This window comes from Talpa europaea, assembly GCF_964194135.1.
Source record: "Talpa europaea genome assembly, chromosome: 8".
In the NCBI taxonomy this organism is placed as follows: domain Eukaryota; kingdom Metazoa; phylum Chordata; class Mammalia; order Eulipotyphla; family Talpidae; genus Talpa; species Talpa europaea.
The window spans coordinates 32,175,987-32,188,040 of record NC_140075.1 but is presented as its reverse complement, the minus strand read 5'-3'; the positions used below and the strand labels follow the sequence as shown (position 1 = coordinate 32,188,040).

The window sequence follows — 12,054 nt, the reverse complement described above, 5'->3', positions numbered from 1 at the left end:
CGTCAGCCTCGCGAAGGAGCCTCACCCCACTCAGTGAGCCCCCAGAGGGGACTATCCTGGGACCAACTGAGGTCGCTCCCTCCCGAGCTCCCCGCCTCGCGGAGGGCAGGGAACAAGGTCAGGAGGCGGGTCCTGGATGCCTCCAGGTGGTGAGCGCCGGCCTCGGCCACGTCCCGGGCCAGGGGTGGGGGGGGGGGTGGACGGAGCCCTTCTTCCTGCTTCCCTGGGGAGCTCTGGCCTTGGTGGCCGTGAGCAAGTCATTGCACCTCCTTGAACTGCTGGTTCTCCTCCGCAAGGCTGTTGCCACTTGTTAGGATTGCTGTGAGAATAAAACAAAACGAGAAGTGTGGAATCTCTAAAAGGTGAGAAGAGTTTTAGTGCGGGGGGGGGGGGGGTAGAAAGAGCCGCTCTCTATTGCACCACATTCTAGATGTGGCTTTAGGCAGCCCCTTCAGCCCTCAGAGTCCTGCTTCCTCACTGGTAAATTTTGGGAACCTCACCGGAGCCTCTGGAAGAGCCCACAGATGCCCGGGAGGTTTTCCTGCACTGCAATAATGCGGCTCGGCTCGTGGGGGCATCGCCTGCGGCGGGTCTTCAGCCGCTTCCCAGGTGAGTGGTCAGCTGAGCTGCAAGTCCCCACTGCATAGAAGCCGGGATTTCTCAGGGATTCTTGTCTTCCCCCAATGCCACCGGTGAGGACCCCTCATCAGGCACCCGGCGCTGAAGGGCGGTTGGGGCCTGTGGAGAGAGCACCCGCAGGAGGTGCTCCAGCTCTGAGTGAAGCAATGCAGAAGTTTCCTTCCCTCCTCCTTTCAGCCAGAACTCCAGGATGACCAGAGGGAGAGAGAAAGGAGGATTCAACGAGGGAAGGGAAATCCTCGCCACGAAGAAGGGAGCATGTCCTGGGGGAATGCATGCAAGTGAAGGAGTGGCAGGTAGAGAGGGTGGGAGTGAAGGGGTAAGAGAGAGAAATACGGGAGTTTGAGTCCTGGGTGGAGAACTGTGCTGTAGCACAGGCTTCCTCCTCGAGGCAGAGGTCGCTGGAACCTCGGTGTTAGTGGGAAGGGCGTACTCTAGAGCTTGAAAACCCAGAAACACCCTTGCCCCCTCCATGTCTCTCCCTCCTTTGGAACTACCAGGGTCCACAGAGTCTGGGAAGGTGCCGCCCACAGAAGGGGGCAGGGGCGGGTGGCATACGCAGAGTGGAGAATGAGCCAGAACTGGCAAGGAAGGACATGTACTGCCCACCTGGGTGCCCAGCAGTGTGTGGGCAATGTTGGAGGCACACGCAGGCTCGGAACTAGGTCTCCATCCTGGCCGCCAAGAGAAAATTCAGGGGCAGTTCCTTTTCTTGTATCAGGCTCTTGGCCAAGGGCAGCAACCAAAGAGGACTTCTTTGTCATATCTGCCCAGGTGTTTCTCACCAGAAAGGTAAGGGCAAACCTGGAAATGGGTATTGAAATGAGAGCTACCTTTCTAGGGGTGGAGAGTGGGAATGGCCCTTAGCAAAAGAATAAAGTGACTCGGCCTCCCCGGTGGCTCCGGGGCCACTCCCCGGCCACCGGAGGAGGGTCCCACATGGCGCGCAGACCTCTCCTGCCGCCCGCTGCTCCCCTCAGCAGTGTACTTTGGTCCTTCTGCCTGCTCTGCTCTGGCTCTGGTGAATTCTCTCACCCTCCCACGCGCTTCTGACTGTACCCAGTGCTTGTATAAATAAATAAATAATTAAAAAAAAAAAAAGAGTAAAGTGACTCAACCAGGGAGATTAAGGCTCTTGCATATAGCCATGCGGACACTTGGTGGAAAAGCCAGGGTGTGTCCTGGTTAGGTCTCCTGCCCTCTCCTTGCGTTATGCTACTTCTCTCAATAACATCTTGTCGTTCAGCCCCTGTTCCTTACCCAAGGAAGGCAGAGCTGGCCTCCACCAACCACAGGGGAGAAACATGAAGGCCCAGGGCGTGGCTATCCCTGTGTATCTGTGGGAGAAAGTCAAGGGGCTCTCATATCCTCTGAGTCAAGAATAACACTTTGAATCCTAAAATCTGGTTCTTTGTGCCTCAGTTTCTCCAGTGCTTGAGGGTGTGCGATGGCATGGCTAGAGGAATGTGAAGAGAGAATATCAAACTGTCCACTGTGTAGGGAGAGGAAAGGTCTCCGATATGCTGCAAAAAATGGTCACTAGGTGGCTGTTCTGAGATAGGCCACACAAGTCACAGACTTATCCACAAGGCCATTCATATGTCCAAGGAGAGAATGGATTTTTTTCTTGTGGCATTTCAGTTCAGGGGTTCTCCTGTAGTTTTCTGGGGTTCCTGAGTTATCACTCCTCTCCCTGGTCTTCTGGATTTATCAGTCTTAAGGGCTACATCTCTAAGGGGGGAAAATCCCTGGGGCACAGGACCTGGAAAAAGGCATGTGAGAGGTGGGAGGCTTCTGGGGACTTGCCTCATTTAGCCCTGACCCTCCCCTGCCTTTCCTCCAGGGCAGCACTAGTGGACCCAGGGCAGGAGCAAGGTCACCGCTTCCCAAGACTCACAGGTAGGGGGTCTCCCTGATGACATAAGGGGTTAAGAGGAAACCTACCAAGCTATCTGCAGCTACTGCAGCATGAGTTCGATCCCCGGCCAGGGAGCTACCCACATGGCACAGCAGACCTCTCCTGTCTCGCCTGCTGCTCCCCTCAGCAGTGTGTTTCAGTAGATCTGCCTGTTCTGTTCCCTACTCTGTCTGTGGTGAATCCTCTCGCCACTACCCCACCTCCGGCCTGTACCCCAGTTCTTGTATGCATAAATAAATAATCTTAAAAAAAAAACAAAGACTCACAGGTAGGGCCTCTCACCAAGAGGAGAGGGGATGGAACACAGCCTTTGATCTGCGCTCCTGAATGGGGCACCTGTTGATTGAGGGGACTTGAAGCCCTAGCCAGAGAGACCAGAGTCGTTGTGGGTATGTCGGGGCGTGGGGGTAGGGACAGTGACACATGGTCCTCTCGGCCAGGTGGCCAGGTGGTTCCTCTAATCACAACTTATAGACATACTGTGTGGAGCCTGGTGTTCTCCCGGAGTCCAATATTCTGTGACAATATCAGTGATTCATTCACTCACTCACAGAGCAAACAAACGTCCATTGAGCAGCTGCTCTGAACCAGGCACTGTGCTAGGTGAAAAGGATATAGGAACAAGGACTTCCCATGAACCCCTTCTTCACCGAGAGTGTTGGTGTAGCATTCACATTGTCTTCTGGGAAGGAAATGGACAAGAAGTGACCCAACCAGAAAACAGGCCCCAGGCTGCAACATGGCCGCACTTACTCCTTTCCAAGGGACTGTCAATGAGATCCTGGGAACCTTGGTCTTTCAGAAGCTTCATGCATCCCCACATTCCCTGAGCAGCCTGAAGCCCTTCTCTGCTCAGAGCATGCCAGTGGCAAGCCCGCCAGACCCAGGGTGCAGGGGAACTTGAGGATGGGTAGGAACTGGAGGTTTCTTTCCTCCCAGGAGGAGCAGTGAATGAATGCCTTCACCTTTCCTTGCCAGGCCCTTTCCCTTACCTCTGGGTTTCCCCTCTCCATGCCATCTGCGAACCTAACCGGGAATATTCTGGGACTGGATGCGAGGCTCATTTAGCTGGACTAGAGAGCCAGCAGTGCCCACTGACCCTCCACCATCTGAATCAGTCTTATCTAAAAGGAACAAAATGTGTCACCACCCCGTGTGCGCGCAAGAGGAACATGCTCTCTCCTGACACACTTCAGAAACAAGGCTTTCCATCCCTCCCAGGAGCCTGAGTCCCTGTGCTTCTCCCTCCTTTTCTGCAGACTTGGAGCCTACAGCGCTCTCTCCCAGCGGCCAGGTACAGGCCGAGGGGGCGTGGAAGGGCGGGGCGGGGCTTCGGGGCTGCCCTAAGAGCCCTCGGGTGCGGTCCTCTTGTCCCATCCCGACAGCCCCAACCCTCTAACAGCCGAGGGGAGCAGGCACAGTCTTTCATTTTGTGGGTGATTGCTCTGCCAGCCGGCCTGACATCCCCCCGAGGGCTGGGCGCCGAGCCCGCAGGCCCTCCGCTGACGGTCGGCACCAGGGTCACCCGAAGCTTCTTCGAGCAAGCTGGGGTCTGGAAGCCAGGGCCTGCCCGCCTGGGTGTCAGGGGCCGAAGGGCACCTCGGTCACGCTGCAGAAGCGCGCCCGAAAGCTGAGGCCCCAGTTTCCAACTAGCAGGACCCCGGGACCGACGCGAGCCCCACGCGGTTCAAGCTTGACGGTGCGGGCGCGCGCTCGAGCAGGCAGCCGACCGCCTTCTGGCGGGGCGCGGGCCGGGCCGGGCCTGGGCGCGCAGAGGCCACGAAGCTGTCGGCTCCGCAGACCCGCCCAGACCCGCCGCAGACCTTTCTCGCCGCGGGCTGCGTCCGTGCCGCGGGGTCTCACTGCCGAGCGCGCCGCGGTCTGGGGACAGACGGGGCTGGGGGAGGAAGGGTCGAATCCCCCCAACACGGCGCCTCAGGCTGGACGTCCGCCTCCCTCACCCGGTAACGCTTCTCTCCTCCGCGTTTACTGGGCGTTTAGGCGGCGCTGGGTGCTCGGGATAGGGAAATTTCGAGGTCGTAGGTTCAAGGCTGGGGGTGGACTCACAAATAACAGCAGAACATCGTGGTGAGTGCTGCGCCTGGAGAAGCCGGCTGGAGGTGCTCCCACACCCGAGTGGGAGGGGCTCTTCAGGGAAGGCTTCCTGGAGGAGGTGCCTTCAGCCGAGTGCTGAAGAATGAATGAGTTCTCCGGGGAAAATAGATGCAGACAGACCAGAGCATTCCAGGAGAGGTGAACATGTGAGTGGTTTAGCAGGATGAGGTCTCCACATGCACTTAGCAATTCAGGGCCAGCGAAAGCTAAATGAGGGGGAAAAGAGTATTTTGAAGGCGGCATCAAGGTGGTCACGGTGGGGAGGATCAGAACTTTGTTGGACTTCTTTACCCCTATTTTTCGGTTTGGTAGTGGTTTTTTGTTTGTTTGTTTTTAAATTGCTGTTGTTGGTGATAGGGAGGTCAGGTCACACTCTTTTTGATCCTGCTGGAGGAGTGGAGAGGTGGCAGCCTTCAGATCCTTTGACTGGGAGCAGGGATGACAAGACAGATTCTCAAAGGGCTGTCTTGTCTGTTTGGGGCCTGGAGGCACGTGGGCCCTGGTAAATAAAAGGGGCCAGGCTGACCTCTGAGCAGAAACTGCACTCTCTAGGATTCAGGAACGCACAGTGGTCAGGTAGCAAATGACAGGGAGTTGGAGAAAACCTCAGTGGTCATAATTGCAACCTCAGTGGTCAGAGGCAGCCTTGAACTAGGTTCCTTCCATTTTGTGATTGTCACCTCCCAGTTTCCCATCTCTCCAGATGACCTGGGATCTGCCTTCCTAGCTAAAAGATGGTCAGAAAGCTCTGATACAGTTACAAGTAGTAGAGTTGGTGAGTCTTACAGAGCTCCCCAGTTTAGGGGCATACTCATACAACAGGCAGAAAACAGGACAGCAAAGGAACTGTGCCCTTAGCCAACCGACAGCTGGGAGGACCAGACTCTCACTAGAGCTGGACAGTGTGTCAGGGCCTACCTAGTTTTCGTTAAAGCATAATTGTATTTTCCAAGGTAGGAAGTAAACCAGGCCAGTTGGAGGTTGCCCTGGCTCTAGACAACTACCATAGCATGGAGGCTTTGGGGGCCCTAGGCTGAAGGGTTGAAAACAGCTACTTTCACTTTTGGAGGTACTGGGTCAAGAAAAGAGGAAGGAGAGAAACGAAACAAGCGGGCCTCTTGGACTTTCAGAACACGACTGAGAATTGCCACTTTGGATGCAATCCTTGGACTGAATTTGATCCCCTGGTTGAAACAGGGCATAAAGTTTATTTACAAATATCTATAGTTTGAGTGACAGGTCAGGATTTCACAGAAACAAAAGCATTCTTTTTGAGGGAAGTTACAGAAACAAGAGAGACTTAGATGATGAACTAGGCATATGGACATTGGCCTTTCTGGTTCCTGGAAGTTAAAAACGTGTAAAATAGGCTTAGGGGCTTTGCCCTTCAATACTGAAACCACAGGGGTGGGGCCGTGGCGGGAGGGGGCGGGTGGCTGGAGCAGGGGACTGCTGCAAGAATTCCTCAGCAGAAGAACTACTGCTAACCACCAAAAGGCTCCAGCTGGTGGGACAAAGCCATGAATATCTTATGCCTGGTCAAGACTTGAGTTCAGAGACCCTGCTTCAGTTGTGACTGGGGTCAAGTCCTCAGTGTTAATTCCAGTCATCAAGTAGGCTACTTAGGCACTAAGTTAACTTTTGGGTCTTCTTCGGTTGGCTTTTCTCTCTGCTGTGTTTGGCATCTCAGAAGGAAATTTTCAGCAGCTGCATGTGGGGATGTGGCAAAGTGGCTACAGTGTGATGCAGTTTTAATAAAAATTTTATTACACAGCCATAATGTAATTGACACTTCTCCAAATCGAAATGATACTAAATACAGATCTACATGGTGGACCAGAATGATTCCAGCAAATTGTATGGATTCTATAATTTCATGTCTTTTAAAACAATAAAGAAAAATAGTCCAAGTTCGTCATGATAGGAGAGGTCCCAGCAGCCTCCGGGACTCTGCCAGAGTCCAGACAATGTTTAACAGTCTGTGATTCCACATTTACACAATAACCTATAAAGAGTTTTGGTTAATGGACTATTCAAGTATATATGATTTTAACAAGTCCATCACCATTCCTTTGCCCAACCGAACTGTGTCACAGCTACCACATAGCTGTGTTACAGTCATATTTATCAATTTTACAGTCACAATACTTTTAAAAAACCATCCATTGCTGCTTTTTTTTTTTAAATAAAAAAGTGTAAACTAAGTTAAAGCAACACTGAGGCTCTATTCAACCCAGAAGAGTTACCAACTTCATTTTTATGTTTAAATACCACTTAACTCCATGATTCCCATCATCCCCCTTCCTTACGGAAAAGTAGGGTGAAGTACCAAGCAAAGCTTTTAGATTTCTCTCCCTCTTGTGGGAATTAGCAGCTCTCAGCTGTTTCTTTACCTTAGTTCTTGATATATATAGTCAGCTGTACTTTGTTCTGAAAAGATTTGTTAAATGCCACTTTTATTTACACTTGGAGCTTTACACCTGAGAATGATTATCAAGCAGTCCGCTTATCTCTTTTCAAACATTTCATAAAGACACACACACTTCTTTGCTGGTTTTACCCTAGCTGCACAACAATATATATGCTTACCATATATATGTACACACACACACACACAGGCACACACACGAAACTGCACAAGCTTGTAACATCTGCAACCTATCTTTGTGTTCGTTCTCTCCACATTCATGTTGAATACTTGCTCTTAAAAACAAAACAAAACATTATTCTTGCTGAAACAACAAAACAGAATCACTAGGAAGGGACAAGTATAAGGGGTGGGGAAAAGATACACTCTGCGTTCAGCCGGAAGCTGAGGGCCCTGGTCTCCATGGGACAGCGAGACACCTGCACTACCTTCCCTGGTACCTGGCCGTAGGCTTTCCTCCCTGGCCTAGAGGGCAAAGGCCAGACTGGGGAGTTTTCTCCAAGGTGAGGAGGTGATGGGGAAGAGGAGGTGGGGAAGGGGCAGTTACACAGCTACAGCAGTCAGGCCTGTTTAGTAAGAAGAATCACATTTAATGAGTTTCTTTCTTGCAGTTTCAGATGCTCAAGTACAGCTGAAAAATATCTGAAACAGCTATAGACCCATGACAGACTGTTAGATACAAAGAGTACTGCATTTTAAAAAAATGATAAAAAAATCCACACATAGACACATACACACAAAACACACGCACACACACATACACACGCGCGCGCATTTTCTCTCTCTCTCAAATAGACCCCCCTCCCTCCCCATAAATGTACACTTTTGGGAAACTAAATTGGTTTTGAAAACCTCTCTTCCACAGAGATGGGAAGGAGAGAAAGATGAGGAGAGAGGAAGGAGGACTGCAGGTGCCCAGTCCCCACTCCCTCCACAAAGGTCAGGTGCCAAATGTTCAATGGTTGGGTCCAAGGCAATCCACGGAGGAGACTGCCCAGTGCTGCTGCTACTGCCACCAGGGGCTCCAGCAAGAATCCCAGCTCCACGGTAATACTGAATGCGTGCAGAGTGGCCAATGAACTGTGCTGGTTTGCAAAAAAAAAAAAAAAGAAAAAAAAAAAAAGAAAAGGCAAACACAAATCTAAAGACATGGATAAAACCCCAGAGCCCAGGTCCGCTCTGGGTAGGGCCTGCCTGGGGTTGGTGGGAGATGTGCAGACAAGGGAGGTCTATACAGTAAATGGTTTATATTACAGATGACTGGCAGTTTAGAGTCTCTTCCCAGTTCTACTGCTGCTCCAGCCCAAAGAGGGCAAATCAAAGGAAAAGAGGAAAGGTGGGCACTGTGATGGGGCATGCAGGGTCAGAAGCAGCAGGCTGGGTGCGCTCAAATAAGCCCCCGTCGTTTTTTGTAGTCTTCCAAGTTCAGAGATCTCTTTGGAGCCCCATCCTTGGCTGGCGGAGCCTTGGAGGTGATGGCCAAAGCCTTTGACTCTATGGGAAAGAAGAGCACATTGGCATCTGAAGTACCTACAAAGTTGTTTTAGATCTTACGCTGCACTCCTTCAGACAGCCTTCCTGGCTGCTTGCTCTCAACATACCTGCAGCCTCTCTTAGTCTGGCCTTTTTAAGTACTGATGAGCAGGTACCCCTATTTCTTCCCTAACAGCAGGCCTTCTTGCTGGCTGAGCGAGTCACGGAGTGATCTGGTTCTGGGCCATCACCATCCCCACAGGTACCTACCTGAGCTGGGAACTTGTAAATCAATCTTCACATCAAAATCATGTACTTTGAACAAGTCTTCTGAGAGGTCACTGGCTGACTTAGAATTCAAATCTTTATCCTTTCCCTGACCCTGCAATGTGAAGAGGAATCTAATTATTAAAGAGTATAAATGCAAGAGGATTTTAAATAGCAGCAGACACCAATGATAAAAGCTCTAGCTCAAAATTCATTCTATATTCCTATTAAGGCCCTCTTCCAACTCCTTCTCCAGAGGGAGGACAGCAGAGGTCAGAGACAAAGAGGTTTCTTTTCAGAAGCCTAAAAGCAAAGAGGAGAAGGAAGGTTCATGCTGTGGTGTGAGGGTAAAGAGTGGCGGTAAGATAAGAAGCTGCCTTCTGAGCTGAAATTTCAGGGATTCCTGGAAGAGCTTGGGCACCAAAGGAAAAGATCTAACTTAGGTAGAAAACTGCTTTTTTTTTTTTTTAAACTGCTTTAAAATTGGTAGTTTCTATGAGTTTAACATTTTAGTTTTCAAAGAGCTTTCACCTTTACAACTATCTAATCCTTACATGTCATCTGCCCCCCTTATTTGTCCTGTGAAGTAAGTAGAGTATTTGCTATTCTCCCCATTTTACATATGAGAAAATAAGGAGTAGAGGGTTAGTTATCAGCTGTGTAAAGCCACAGTCAAGAACAAAATTCACAACCTATCTGCAGCTGTTTGTTAAATGTGTAAACAAGTGGGATGGAGAAAGGACCTCAAATGGGACACCATTTTCCTCCAGCTGGGAAAATCAAGCCCAGACTAGACAGGGGCTTGCTGCGGTGTGCAGGTCAGCAGCCTAGTACTGTAGGTCATACTTGCCTTGCTCATTTCCTTTGGAGCATCTGGTAATACTCCAGAACCATATTTTGCATTCAGCTGGGCCAAGATGGCAGCCTGAACAGCTGGGTCTCTGGACTGAGAAAGAAAATAAGTTATTGTGGAGATTGTTCAACACTCACTTCCAGATTCTTTCTTTCTCTTTTTTCTTTGAAGCTTTATAACAACTTATAAGCTAAGGTTTATTTCTATGTAGTACACATAACTAAATAACAGAAAGAAACTGAGTTCAAAGAACCACATTTCCGTATTTCAATTCTAGTAGTATTTGGAGTACACAGAATATCAGATCTTTTATCATCAAGTAATCAGTGAGACAACACCAGATTCTTTTCTGCCTAGAACCACTAACATTATAAGCTGGTGAACCCATTAGCAACTCAATGGTAGCAAAAAGAGGCAATTAAAAGTTCTGCAGTCAGGGCCACCCTGGTGCAAGGGGTTAAACACAGCACTATGAAGCTATCTGCAGCCACTGCAGCATTGAGTTCGATCTCCTGGCCAGGCAGGGGGCTACCCACATGGCGCAGCAGACCTCTCCTGTCTCGCCTGCTGTTCCCCTCAACAGTGTATTTCAGTCCGTCTGCCTGTTCTGTTCCCCATTCTGTCTCTGGTGAATCCACTCACCCCCGGCACCTCTGGCCTGTATCCCAATTCTAGTATGCATAAATAAATAAATCTTAAAAAAAAAAAAAACAACAAAAACGGCTCTGCAGTTTGCTGCACTGTAAACCCACCCCAGCACAGGGAGGTTAGTCCCACAGGTTTCCACAAATCCATGCCAGGTTTTCACTAACTATATGTCCTACAGCAAGATAAAAAAGGAAGTATCCAGACCCAAGCGTTTCAGGCAAGCAAATCCCACTAAGACAACATTATTTTTAACCTCTTTATTAATCTCCTAGTGGAATTCATTTTCTATCCCAGAATCTAGGTCCTGACTAAAAATGTCCTCTTTAGGCACTCACATTAGAAACGATGGTAGGTTTGCACTGTCGCCTGGTAAAGGGATCCATCTGTTGGTTTTTCATGTTATGACTTTCAGCCTGAAACAGAGTGCTTACATTATGGAACTCTATCACCCACTCCCGCCCCACCACCACTACGCGCCCCAGTCATCATAAGCTTACAACTAAATAACGGTTGCAAGGCCCTGAAAAATTTCAAAAGCTATCAAGAACACCAGGACAGACATGGAGCAACAACCAAAGAACAAAATTGCAAACTGACAAAACAATATGAATACCCGTGGAGTAGATTCTAAGATGGGGAGGGCTGAGACAAGGCAGAAGATTGCTTTTCCTTATAAACCAAACCATATGGGGCTAGGTGTGCATACGGAAAGAGTGAGTATGTTAAGGGTATATGTTACTTCAATAACTAAGAAAAAAAGCACGAGCAAGATACAGAGATTTCATTATCATTTATTAATTACAACGGTTTTCAATTATACACATAAAATTCTTACTCACCACAAGGGCCTTTTCAGACTCCACAATGTTCCACTCCCGGTTCCGCTGGTTGATGTAACTGTGGAGTGAGTAAGAGGAGCGAGTCAGTGGACTGTGACAGGAGGGAGGGAGTCAGGGAGCCTGACCCCGGAGATACATGGAGCTATGCACCACAGAGTGTACAAGGCCACAGGCCTACCTGATAATTCTGGCAAGGCCTAAGGGCTAAGGAGGATAGGAGCCCAACCAAATCAGGCTCAGTAACGCACCTTATGGCAGAGATGTTCTTGGTTCGCTGGCGGTCCAGGGCCTCTGCCCGCTCCTCCAGTTCATTCAGCTGGTCTTGGATTTGTTTGGCCTTGTCTTGATCCCCCTGGTCCTCAGCCATGGCCTGCACACAGAGGGAAGTATGAGTTCTGGGTTATGAGTGGTTCTATATCAAGTGTCCCCTTCCTTGTAGCACAGGTAAGCTATCTTCAGTGATGAACAAAATGACACGAGATGTGAAAGAACACTAAAAACCAATTTTACAAATATATAAACACTGTAGTTTTTATTAAAGTAGCAACACTGTCTACCATGTTTCCATATAGCTAGCTGCTTCTGGGTCCAGGGCAGCAGTGATGTGTAAATTAACTTCAGAAGCCCGGTCCCATGTGGCTAACACTCTAGCACAGTTCATTCTACCCTGACCCGAAGAATGGAAACCACCCAACCACAACTACCTCGACCCAGTGCTGAAACCAGCCCAGGGTATCTCATGACACATGATACTAAAGTGCCTAGACAGTGAGGGGAAGAGAAAAAGAGAGATCGGTTTCAATGCACAGAAAGGAACGTGGGCAAGGAGTGCTCTCCAGGTACCAAGACAGTACTGCGCTGCCTACAGTCAAGT

At 49.7% G+C, this 12,054-nt stretch overlaps 1 protein-coding gene across 1 annotated transcript in view; it reads right to left on the bottom strand.

Moving 5' to 3' along the window:
* Positions 1–8,487: 8,487 nt before the first annotated feature.
* Positions 8,488–12,054, bottom strand: part of RTF1 (RTF1 homolog, Paf1/RNA polymerase II complex component) — a gene marked incomplete at both ends in the record, with an annotated part of 54,469 nt that continues 50,902 nt past the window's right edge. The window contains 6 exons of the mRNA XM_084239886.1: positions 8,488–8,594; positions 8,844–8,955; positions 9,691–9,786; positions 10,677–10,754; positions 11,181–11,238; positions 11,429–11,550. Coding sequence (XP_084096012.1) covers positions 8,488–8,594; positions 8,844–8,955; positions 9,691–9,786; positions 10,677–10,754; positions 11,181–11,238; positions 11,429–11,550 — 573 coding nt within the window. The remainder of the gene's footprint in view (positions 8,595–8,843; positions 8,956–9,690; positions 9,787–10,676; positions 10,755–11,180; positions 11,239–11,428; positions 11,551–12,054) is intronic.